Source organism: Mytilus edulis, chromosome 12, assembly GCF_963676685.1.
Source record: "Mytilus edulis chromosome 12, xbMytEdul2.2, whole genome shotgun sequence".
NCBI classification, from domain to species: Eukaryota; Metazoa; Mollusca; class Bivalvia; order Mytilida; family Mytilidae; genus Mytilus; species Mytilus edulis.
Genome location: NC_092355.1, coordinates 46,409,971 through 46,422,930, shown reverse-complemented (window position 1 = coordinate 46,422,930; position 12,960 = coordinate 46,409,971). Strand labels below are relative to the sequence as shown.

At 32.2% G+C, this 12,960-nt stretch overlaps 1 protein-coding gene across 2 annotated transcripts in view; it reads left to right on the top strand.

Annotated features, from left to right (window-relative positions):
• LOC139498605 (E3 SUMO-protein ligase NSE2-like) overlaps nt 1-12,960 on the top strand; it is a 14,082-nt gene extending 1,122 nt beyond the window's left edge. Inside the window, exons 2-6 of one of the 2 annotated variants that reach the window (XM_071287067.1) lie at nt 957-1,127; nt 3,208-3,314; nt 6,326-6,473; nt 10,251-10,443; nt 11,382-12,960. In XM_071287067.1, coding sequence (XP_071143168.1) covers nt 998-1,127; nt 3,208-3,314; nt 6,326-6,473; nt 10,251-10,443; nt 11,382-11,502 — 699 coding nt within the window. In that variant the 5' untranslated portion in view covers nt 957-997 and the 3' untranslated portion in view covers nt 11,503-12,960. The remainder of the gene's footprint in view (nt 1-956; nt 1,128-3,207; nt 3,315-6,325; nt 6,474-10,250; nt 10,444-11,381) is intronic. The other variant, XM_071287069.1, reaches the window with a different exon arrangement.

Here is a 12,960-nt window from a genome sequence, read left to right as displayed (position 1 = left end):
AAATTGGTAAGGCCCTGCAGGGACTGCCTTCTCTTTTTGATGAAACTGCTCTGCTCTTGACTAAAACAGCTCCGAAATATGACAGACTTTTTGGGTCTTGATACCTGACAGGTGCCCTCATTCCAATGATTAATTGTAATATCCAAGGTATTTTTCATATTTACACATTTTCCTTCGCACACTGATAAATTATTGGATATTTTACCCCAGAATGAACTCTTTCACTTACTAAAATTGAGCGAAATGGTTATTTTCTCTCGTTTCTGATCAGCCGTCCCTTCAACGACTTTTCATTAGAGTTATCTCCCTTTGGCCGGTCGCTAGTTTTGGGCCTGTTGAATTGACACAATGCCGTTTTACCTGGCGAGTTTTTGTATCAATAGGCATTTCATGTTCATAATATCAGGAGGTATCATCCCTATAAAGGAAAATACGTTACCATTCCGTGTGTCATTTCAATTTACATTTATTTACCGAGAAGTGTCACGGCCGCGGCACGTTTTTTCATCTTTCCCAATCAAATAATCAAGGAAATTCTATTTTTTCATTCTTAAATGAATAACGTAGTTAAAGTTTGAAACCTACCGTATTTAATGATGTATTTGGTTAAGCATGCTAAATACACAAAATAGCTTTACGCCGTCGATTTCGTGGCGTCATTGCCGTTGCTTAAAAATGCCATTTTTTGAACTGAAAATCACGTGACCAGAATAATAAAATCGACGCCATTATGAGATTTGCTGTCCGGCTGTTATGTAGAAAGATTTTATAATTTTGAATAAGAAAAATATATCTCCATAGTACGTTATTATCAAAATTTCGGCTTCGCTTGCTTAAAAGAGGGAAAACAGATTTTTTTTATGCCTTTTAATTAAAATATAAATTATAATTATTGAATGATTGATATAACATGTATAATGGACCTACAAAATGTAATAAATACATTTAATTTACAGTGTAATTACAGCTGGCATCTAACATCTTTCTTGGTTTAAAGATGTCTTCCAGAACACACTTTGGTGTTGTTGATCAGGCTATGAAGTCTATGAAGACAGTTGAAGAATACATCAAAGTTGGTATGGAGACAACTCTAGATGTTGGTATGGACTTTGTTGAACATGACAAAGGTAACAGTCAGACTTGCTATAATCCACCACTGGATATACTTGTATATTTAGTTACACATAACATCAACAGTACCAACTTTTTGCATATTGCAGATAAATGTCTCTTCAGCATTGTTCAGTGATGATCGAGGTCAAAATATATGAAAATCCAAAACTTTTTTTTTAAAAGTGAGGAGCTTGTAAACTAATAGAACAGGGTTTCCCCTGGGTTAATTATTTTTTTCGCCACCTCTTTCGCCAAAAAAATATATTTTTCGCCACTTTATTATTTTTTTTGCCAAGTAACACAAATATATTTTTCTTTTAAAATTTTCCATCCCCCCCTCCAAAACAAGAAGTGGTTTTTTACAACAAAAGAACACATTTTACCACTTGAAATTTATCCCTCGTGTAAGGTGTAGTCATTACATTGAAGTGTTACTGTCATGCCAACCTAACCTTTTGAATAGATTTCTTCCATAACGACAGTTTTCTTTTCTAGACCATCGTAATGCTTGAAACATTGAAAAACGGGTGTTACTGAAACGACTTTAAAGTACCCACTCAAATCAATTATCTATATCAAAGTTAAATGATAAAGTTGTAAATCAGAGACCTTCTTGCTTTTGAAGATTTTTCGTCATAACAACAGTTTTCTTTTCTTGACTATCATTAAAAGAAGGATCGAGAGGAAGCGTCAACATTTTGCTTCAACACGTGCGTCGCAAAGTGGCAAAATCCCGTTTGTGACATGTAAATGTAAATTGCGAAAATGTCGACCGTCAGCGGAAACAATGTAATAGAAACACAAAGTATACATTGTAGCCAAAGCATAGGCGGATCCAGGGGGCCCTGGGGGGTACGGGCCCCGCCTTTTGTGGGAAAAATTTGGTTGATTATATAGGGAATCATTGAAGCATGACTGGAGCGGGCCCCCCTTAGGTCAGTCAGCGCCCCCCCCCCCCCCCCCCCCCCAAGGAAAAGTTCTGGATCCGCCATTGCAAAGCCAGACAAGGAATCATGGCCTATATTTAAGACAATCCTTCCTGTATTCTTCATGAAAACTACACACATTTATAATGCCAACAGAAGTTTCTAGTTTCCATTTGAAAATGATTCAATTTGACAGTAAACCTGTAATGATTACAACACAGACAAAAGTTTGCCTGGAAAAATATAATTTTGCAGTGATGCCTTTGTTTTGGTTGAAGCATTATTATTCATATAATATTTTTGTTGGAACAAATATTCCATACCCTTTACACCAGAAACATTCTCCTTGAAGTAGGAAGTGCAAAAAATGACAACAAGGTCACCTGAAAGCTATAATGATTACAACACAGACAAAAGTTTGCCTAGAAAAATATAATTTTGCAGTGATGCCTTTGTTTTGGTTGAAGCATTATTATTCATATAATATTTTTGTTGGACAACAACTATAAACCCATGTATGAGTCTAATAGCCAGTTATAATTGTTGTGAAACCTCACCTTGTTCTTTTTTATGTCCCACCTACAATAGTAGAAGGGGGTTATGCTTTCTGGTCTGTGCATCCGTTCGTTTGTCTGTCTGTCCCACTTCATGTTAAAGTTTTTGGTCAAGATAAATAGATGAAGTTAAAGTCTGAACAACTTGTTTTATAGTACACATATTCCCTATGATATGATCTTTCTAATTTTAATGCCAAATAAGAGTTTTATCCCAATTTAATGGTCCAATGAACATAGAACATAGACAATTATGGACACATTCTTTTTTTTATGCCCACCTACGATAGTAGAGGGGCTTAATGTTTTCTGGTCTGTGTGTCTGTTCGTACCTATGTCCGTTTGTTTGCGGTCTGTCTGTCCTGCTCCAGGTTAAAGTTTTTGGTCAAGGTAGTTTTTAATGAAGTTGAAGTCCAATCAACTTGAAACTTAGTACACATGTTCCCTATGATGTGATCTTTCTAATTTTAATGCCAAATTAGAGTTTTGATTCCAGTTCCAGGGTCCACTGAACATAGAAAATGATAGTGGAAGTGGGGCATCTGTGTACTATGAACACATTCTTGTTTTTGAATAAAACAAATAATTTTAGTACCTGATTTATTATTTTTCAGACAATGAGAAACAAATAGATGAGCTGAGATCTGTGATGAAAGAGTATGTTAGAATGGAAAGAGATCTTCAGCAGTTTATGGAGGCTGTAGAATGTGTCAAATCAACTGTAAGTGCTGAGTTATATTCCGAAGAATGAATAATGATTATCCTTATCTGCTTGTTGATCAATCTGGCAACTTAATATTCAATCCACTTGGTCTTTAAAGACTGTGATCATGGTGATAGCCATTACATTTGCCATTATATTTGTAATATCGATTCTATTTCCATATCAGGCAATCTTTTTTGGAGTAACAATGGTATTCCTGCACTAATAAGTGGCTGACTCGATTGTTATCAATTGTCAAAACTTTATCACCACTTTTGAGATTAACAAAATATAGTTCATTGAATGCAACATTCTATATATATCCAATCTATGAACAAATCAAGAAATTAATCAATCAAAAATACTCAAATATATAAAGTTACAGAATGATTTATGTGTATAATTATACCTGTCAAGTACATGCATAAGTTGTGCATGGTGCATGAATCTTCAATTTGTTCTAAAAGTATCAATGCTATTATCATGATTAAATTAATATTTAAAATTGGAGTTATCTTCCTTTGTTCATAATAATATTTGAACCGATTCACAGAATGCCTTCCACTGCAAAATGAATGTATCTTTATCCTTCATTGCTCACAAGCACTTTGGCTGTAAAGAACCAGTGTGTTCTATTTTTAGCTCACCTTTCCTAAAAGGAAATGTGAGCATTTGCTGTCACTTGGTGTCTGTCTTTGTCCAGTGTAAACTATTTCAAAGATCTTCTCCTCTGAAACAATTGAATTCCAATTTCAACCAAATTTAAGCTGAAAGATTCTTAGGGTATCTAATATAAAGTTTGTGGGTTTTTTTCTTTCTATTTTGTCAAAAAAACTCTGACCGCCATGGTTAAATAGAACATAGGTGTAAACTGCAGTATTTGGCTTGTATCTCAAAAATTAAAGGATAAAGAGCAAATCTGTCTTTGGGTACAAATGTTCATTAGGTCAAGATCTAGCTGCCCTGAAATTTTCAGACAAAGCTGACAACTGATTTTGGGGTAATTTACGCTAAATTGGTAAAAAAAAATTGGTTATTATCTTAAATACTATGAGAGATAAGATAAAGATAAACTGTAAACAGTAAACATCAGAGGCGGATTTAGGTGATGGGGGGAAATATAGGGAATCACTGAAGCGTGGCCAGAGCGGGCCCCCTCTTAACCAGCCAGTGCCCCCCCTTATAAAAATTCTGGATCCGCCACTGAACATGTTCAACATGGTCTACAAATAAGTCAAATGTCCAAAATTGTCAATTGACCCATTAGGCCACGGTTTTTTTATTTGTTGGTTTACGGATCCGCCGACCCTATTTTGCCGATTTTCAGAATAAAAATAAAATTGACTTTTCATGCTTTTTTATTCCCGCCGACCCTTTTAAATGCATTATCCCTGAAAAATAATTAAATTTTTCTTTATTATGAAATGAAATGCATTAATCATTAACAAAGTTGACTGTAACCCTTTCTGTTGTGAAAAATAATTTACGTTTCTAAAAATAGACAAATCAATTATAACTGACCTTGAAATGTCTTTTGCGCAAATAATTTTGTGGAACGAAACCTGTGTTTAAAACCACTTACAAAATAAGTTTGTTTCCCTTATTTGTCATCAGTCCGTAAGATGCATCATCTCAGAGAAATAGACTTGTCCAAATGTGGACAGGTGGAATACATCAATTAAAGTACTGAATATTAACAAATCATTTGAAATTTTCATGTTTCATAGATAACAAAAAATATTGATCATTGGGATAAAAACCGGATTGCATGACAACTGATTAACCCGATATTGTCGTTTTTCCAGTGGACGAGTCTATTACGTTTTTCGACACGTGTGTTGAAACTTATTTTTGTACGACGCTTTTATATTTTTTTCTTTATCAGTTTTTGTGCTTGAAGATCATTATTCACCAAGTTTTCTGGAATTGATTGAGAGCTACGCGAATCTGTTTTTCTTGTTTGTGAAATGACAATTTAATTTCGTCTTTGTCCGTGCAACCCCCCTTTTTTACAGGAAATTATTAAACGATGTCATGCGATGTTCATGATCACTGATCAATAATATTTCAACGAACTTAATGTTAAGAAATGATAACAAAACAGCATATAAGACCAACATTTTGTTAGTAAGGTGAAATATATATTTTATTTTGCGTATTTTTTCTGTTTTGAAAGATATTTTTTTTCTTTTTTTTTCCGACCGACCGACCCGACTTTTTTATGCGAAAAATCCGTAAACCAACAAATTAAAAAACCGTGGCCTTAAGAAGTTGTTGCCCTTTTGTAATTTTACACAATTTGCTCATTCATCATGAATGTTAATTTTATAAACATTTTCTCCTTGGAAACAACCGTAACAATGTTAGCTAAACTTAAGCTGAAATTTTTTAGGGTATCTTATCTAGTTATCTAGCTTATTGTCTAATTAGAGTATTGCCCTTTGGCATGTTTGGTGACCACTTTTACATTTTGCATTATATTTTAAAAATTGTGATAGATAGATAGAAACTTTAATTACAAAATTGATCAGCAAGACAAGATCATAATTGGAGTTTTTTTTTCCTTTAATGATAATTTGAAACATATTTTGCCTATCATTTGAGAAATTATATTAGATAAATCGAAACTAGAAAAAAGAAAAAAATATCAGAATAATTTATTACAAAAATGTCAAAATGATTGAAAATTTCAGTTAACACTTCATAGAGTTATTACTCTTTAATGATGCTATTAAGTGGCCATTGTTGAAGATGCAGGTGAGTGACACAGGCTCTTTAGTCTATGCTGATATAAAGAATTTTAATTATCAAAGATAATTAGTGCAGAAACTATATTAATGCCTTATAGTATATCTTTCCTTAAGAAACTATAGACATAAAGCAATTGTAAGGTACCTGTCTATATATATATATTGTACAACAATGTTGGTCCAAATCTAATTTCCATTGTGCAATGTAGACAATGAGCCATGGGTTGAAAATAAATTTGAAAATAATTAACTATTACATATATATATATTTCTTTTTAGGCAACAAAGAAAAATGAGCCCTTGGATTTGGAGAAAGAATTAGATAATAAGTTGTTGGAACTAAAGCAAGCAAACAATGATGCAGAACTGACACAGCATGAGAAATATGTTGATCTTATTGACAAAGTTAATGAAATGCAACAGCCAGGTAATTGATTGATCAAAGAGACTCTGTAGGATTTTTTCACTTTTTATATGAAATAAATATATACATAATTAAAGTATATCTTATTTGATTGTACCCTGTTGAATAACACATTTATCTCATTTTTAAATCAGGAAGTTTCATCGATTGCATAATTATTTGTCTGTGCTTGCAAATGAACGGTTTATAGACCTGTGTTAAATAGATCTACGAATAATTCAATATGGCCAAAATGGTTAATTTATCTCCTAAGGAGTTATTGCCTTTTTTAGTAAATTTTTAACCATTTTTCGTAAATTTTTGTGAACTTTTACAACAATCTTCTCCTCTGAAACTACTGAGACAAATTAAACAAAACTTGGCCACAATCATTATTAGGGTATCTAGTTCAAATAAATTGCTTTGCTGAGCTCACCCTGATACGACCAAAGAGGTAAAATCCTGGACAGTTAAGGCAAATTTGGACACAATATTCAAGCTTGATACTGTTTGAATTTGGATTGTAATCAAATTTATGACATATTATAGGTTTCTGACACAAAATAAATGTGGTCAAAGATCTTACAAATCTATAGCACAATACTGTGCAGTTAAAGATTTCTTCTCAAAAGTTTGAAATTTGAAAAGTTTTGAAAAAGAAATATGAACTCCTTGAAAAAATTGGAAAAATAATTCCCCCCCAAACTTGTTGAACCCCCCCTCCTTGGGAACAATTACCCCAAACTCAATCCCAGTCTTCCCTTTGTATTATGGAACATTATAGTACAATGTAAGAGAGATCCATACACCTAAAGCAAATTATTGTCTGGAAACTAGAAAAAATCCCCATTTCCTTTATCAATTTTATTTTGACCCCTAATTCTTGCATGTTTTGAGTAATTATCCCCAATTGTGATATGGAACCTTGTCGTAAAATGTCAGATTGATCCATAAACTTACACACAAGTTATTGTCATGAAACTACAAAAAGACTTGTTTTGGGCCCCTGAATTCTAAACTGTTGGTACCATAACCCCTCAAATCCATCCCAACCTTGTTTTTGTGGTATTGAACCTCCTTGTAAAATTTCATATAGGTCCATTTACTTAAAGTAAATATCTTGAAACCAAATGTGTCTTTGGAGGACACAGAAGCCAATACAACATCATACCATAATACGACCCCAAAAGTTGTTTGCGGTTGTATAAAAATGTGTCTGATGACCCTGGCTCCCAAGCATCATGGCTGACATAAATAGAAAGACGGCTAAATAGAAAATGCAGTTTTGGTATTATATTTTTAAAGCCTCTAGTTTACTTAAACTGGAACTGCAACTGAATGACTGATAGAAGTAGTTACCTAGGCTATTTCAATATTAAACACAATCAGTAGTTATATGCTTGCAAAAAAGCCCTTAAAATAAAAGTTTTATCCGATTTCAATTTTTGAAATTCATATTTTAAACTGAATAACATGACAATAATAGTGTAAATCTGAGGTAACAACCATAACATGCATATATTTCTAAATAATATCTTAAAGTTTACCTCCAAAAGTAGAGAGCCATTGGAGCAAAATAACATTACTTTAGGTATTGCTGTAATATTACGGCCTCAGCATGGTAAGGGTTAAACTCGTGTTTTCATAAAGTAACAAATTGTTTCAGAAGAAAGTCAAATAACATACAACCAGTCTACAGAGTCCATGTTTTCACAACTTTTCTTAAGAAATAAATTATCCATGAATTTCTTCACTTATGAAGTAAAATTTTACATTACAGTTACTTGAAAAAATGGAAATTTACAAATGACAAAAGCTACTTTTGTTAACACCTGCAGGGTGACTAGATATCACTTTTGGGGTCAAGAAAAGTAATAGACTTTTTAGCCCTTGTTCCTTAGTATGGCCTTCTTTTACTTTAAGGGTCTCTATACTCTATTTTTTAGGGTTCATTCATGGTTATACTAATGTAAATGAAGGCCCTTAGTATTACGAACCCTGGTTAATTGTCATACATTTATAAATTGATATCCTATTAATTTTCAAATATTTGGCTTTGAACATCACTGAAGAGTTGTTGAAATGAGCATCTGGTGCAGTAAGATTGGTACCGTTTACAGGATAATAATGATTTACTTCCCTATTTCAGATTGTGTATTATGTGGTTTGTACAGATTTAATCAATGTGTGACTATCTTCACTTTGTGCTGTGGTGGTCAAATCTTTTCTGCAATGGTTAAAAGATTTTTGAAATGACCAGCTGTTCTAATGGATCTGTTCTTTAACTCACTTTGGTCTTATTATGAAGATTTTTTTTATGATTTAAATCCCTTCCTAAAATTTGCCTCAGCCAGATAGTAGTAATACATTCATATTATTATACTCCATGCAACGAAGTTGCGGAAGGTATAATGTTTTTGACCCATCAGACAGTCAGTCCATCCGTCCGTCCGTCCGTCAGTCCTGTTTCTTGTCATCACAACTCCTCTCAAACCACACAACAGAATTTCACGAAACATTTTCAGATAATAAGGACATACTATGTAGTTGTGCATATCGACGGGAAATTGCGATTCAATTTTTTTTCTAGGAGTTACGCCCCTTTGAACTTATTTACTTTAATGTACTACTGCAACAGTTTGTCATTGCAACTCCTCAAACCACACAACAGAATTTAACGAAACCTTTTCAGATAATAAGGACATACTATGTAGTTGTGCATATCGACGGGAAATTGTGATTCAATTTTTTTTCTAGGAATTACGCCCCTTTGAACTTATTTACTTTAATGTACTACTGCAACAGTTTGTCATCGCAACTCCTCTCAAACCACACAACAGAATTTCATGAAACTTTGTAGATAATAAGGACATACTATGTAGATGTGCATATCAACAGGAAATTACGGTTCAATTTTTTTTCTAGGAGTTGTGCCCCTTTGAACTTATTTGCTTCAATGTACTTCTGCAACAGTTTGTCATCTCAACTCCTCTGAAAACACACAACAGAATTTCATGAAATTTTGTAGATAATAAGGACATACTATGTATATTGACAGGAAATTATTATTCAATATTTTTCCTTATACAATTTTTTTTCTTATACTTATTTAATTTCTCCAATGACAATGTGGGGACGTGGGGTATGTGAGCGTGCTCACTAAGGTTCTTTAATTTTGAGCTATTTAAGTCATTAATAATAATTTTTATTTTTAGTGATGGGTTTGAATTTGAATTAAAAGTCCTTATTTGAGATCTTTTTGTGATAAAATGGACATTTGTTTTACAATCCTTTTTATCTTAGAAGCTGTTGGTGGTTGATATGAGCACATTAGTACTGTTTGTTTACACATGTATGTTTTCAAACCCACAGCTGTTTGTCCTCTATATGTATTAATATAAATAATATATATGTTTTAGAGTCGTGTGAATGTATGATGTATCTGTATGCCTCTAACTTCTGCCAATTAAGGCACACCTCCACTTATTGGGAGTAGTATTTATCCTCTATGATGAAAAACTTGTCCCTTCTGTAAAGTTTTCAAGTAATACAGAAAAGAAATAAATGTTTTTCAATCCTTACAAAAAATTCTTCTGTTCTGTTTAAAAGCTTAGTCTTAAAAATATTGTTAGCTTAAAAACCAGCAAAGTTACAATTTATTAATGTTTCTTTTTTTCGCTTCAGTTAAGACTCATAATTTTCTCTTTGATTTTAAATAAACAATAACTTTCAGTAATAGGATAATAAAAGATTTAGGTTGTCCATTTCTCCCCCATTTGAGACTACAATTGTTTTTTTCAGAAGGATCATATGCTGGTCCAGCTACATCCACTCAGATTGATGAGGATATTGCCATGACACAGCCAGAGATCAACACACGCTGTCCATATACTGGCAAAGATATGATTAATCCGGTCAAAAACTCTTATTGTGGTCATCACTATGATAAAGAGGGAATCAGCCATTATATCAAAACAAAAGGACGCAAAGCAAAGTAGGACATGTTTATTGTTTAAAATTTATCCATTTAAATAATATTCTGTATTAATCTATGCTGAAAGTAGTCCACATATGACCTAATATGAATTTGAGAATTATTATACTACGTCCAGATAAAAACAAATAAAGTTTGTAAAAGTTGTAATTTTTCACCCATGTAATGTAGAAAATGGTCAGTCATATACTATAATTGGGGTTTTTTCGCGATTTGATGACAAAATGGGCAGATTAAATTTCCGTGGTGTATAATTTTCCCTGATGAAGATACACGCAAATAAACTCTGTATTGTATTGTTAAAGATGTTTCCATAGGCGGATCCAGGGGGGTCCTGGAGGGCCCGGCCCCCCTTTTGTGGGAAAAATTTGGTTGATTATATAGGGAATCATTGAAGCATGACTGGAGCAGGGCCCCCTTAGGAAAAGTTCTGGATCCGCCACTGGTTTCATTAATTGTTTAAATCATGTCCATTGTCACAATATTTATGTGCAAAACAGTATACCCGGTAGATAGAAAAACAAATATGATATACTGCAAACCACAACAACCACTGAGTTACAGGCTCCTAACTTATGACAGCCATGTTAAGATAGATATAAAAAGATGTGGTATGATGTCTAGTTTATGATATGCTCACAGCTTATCTTAAGACAGATATAAGAAGATGTGGTATGGTGTCTAGTTTATGATATGTTAACAGTTTATCTTAAGATAGATATAAGAAGATGTGGTATGATGTCTAGTTTTTGATATGTTCACAGTTTATCGTAAGACAGGTACTGTTGGTTATAAAACAGTAATAAGTACAAATGTATTTCCTATGTAATTTTAGATGTGCTATGGCTAATGGTTACAACAGAAATAAGTGTTTACTATGAACTTTAAATGTCCTGTTAGTTATTATACAATAATTAGTTTTTACTATGTATTTTTAGATGTCCTGTTGGCGGTTGTGGGAATGACAAACAGATAGAACTGTGTGATTTGATTGAAGATAAAGACATGAAAAAATTTATAGATAGGAAAAATAGACATAATAAGAAAGCAAAGAATTGAAAACATTTAGGTTTATAAACTTTACCACCTGGTTTGTAATGTTTGTATTGAAGATGAAGTTACCTGAGGATGGATGGAGACCAGTAACCATTATACAACTGTAATGCCAATGGCAGTTACCTGTGAACAGATAGAGATGAAACAGACATGCTATGAAAAGACCATGTTGGTTCCATGTTTTGTGTATAAATTAATTGACAAATACATTGTTCTTTTATTGTAACAAAACTAAAATCAGGGATGGTGTTGATGTTTCTACATACAGAATTCTGTTAATGTTACATGTTTTATTCTGGAAAATGTCTTGACGAAATATTTAATTGTATTTTTTCACAATTCTTAATAGTATCATTTTTAAAATATTGGGATAATTAAAAGGGTTACTTTTTTACAACAAGCACATTACCCAAAACTTATTTGGACTTTTTGCTACTTTTGGTGATCATTTCACTATTGGTTACTGAAGTAATGTAAATAAATAGAAATAAAGGCATAAGAATATTATAGATAAATGGTGATTGTCGGGTAGAAGAAACATTTGTTCTTCAAAATGCAAATTTCAATTAGCAATCAATATGACTTAGATTAGGAGAATAAAAAAATTATTTGAAAAACTATTATTACAATGATCTTCAGTGGCTATCATAATATACATGATATAAATGAGAACTGTATGAATGTTGTAAGATGCACAACTAATAATTTTTTTTAAAGAGTTAAAACTTATTTTCACATATTTTTTCATATTCTGCCTGTGATGACTTAATTATAATAGTAAACACTGATTTAAACAAATTTGTCTGTTTGGCTGTCAAACTTTTCAATGATACAGTTCACAACAACTATTACATAAAATGATTGGATGATTACCATAAAGTTATATAATTTCAAGTTTAAATGATGCAGTACTTTTTATTTTTTAAATTTGGATACAAAATTCAGCTCTTTTCACTTCATGTAAAATTTGAGATTTAAGTGGTCAGATGAAACTTATTTTAATGGCTGTAAACCATTTGTTTCTTGCATGTCAAAACAAAACAGAAGTTTATTATAATCGATTTTAATATGGACATTGATTATTTGTATTTTATGCGCTTATGATATAAATCTGTGGATAATCTAATGAGACAGTTTATATAAATGTTTCATTTCTCAAGCAGAAATCACATTTTTCAAACTACACAGAATTTATATCATTTGTGTCTTTTTACAGTAGCTTTAAAATACTTTTTACCTAGCTAATTTATATATAGTGCTATTGAAATTATAAGTAAGTGTATTTGTCAAAAATTAATAAAAAGTTGCCTTTCTGATAATAGATTAAGGAATTTCATTTTTTTAAGATGGAAAGTTGTTATTCCTAACTAAAAAACAATGACAGTTATTTTAAGATGAAGGACAATCAGCTATTAATGTGTAAATATTGTTTGTTTGTTTTTTAAATAAATTTAAAATTTG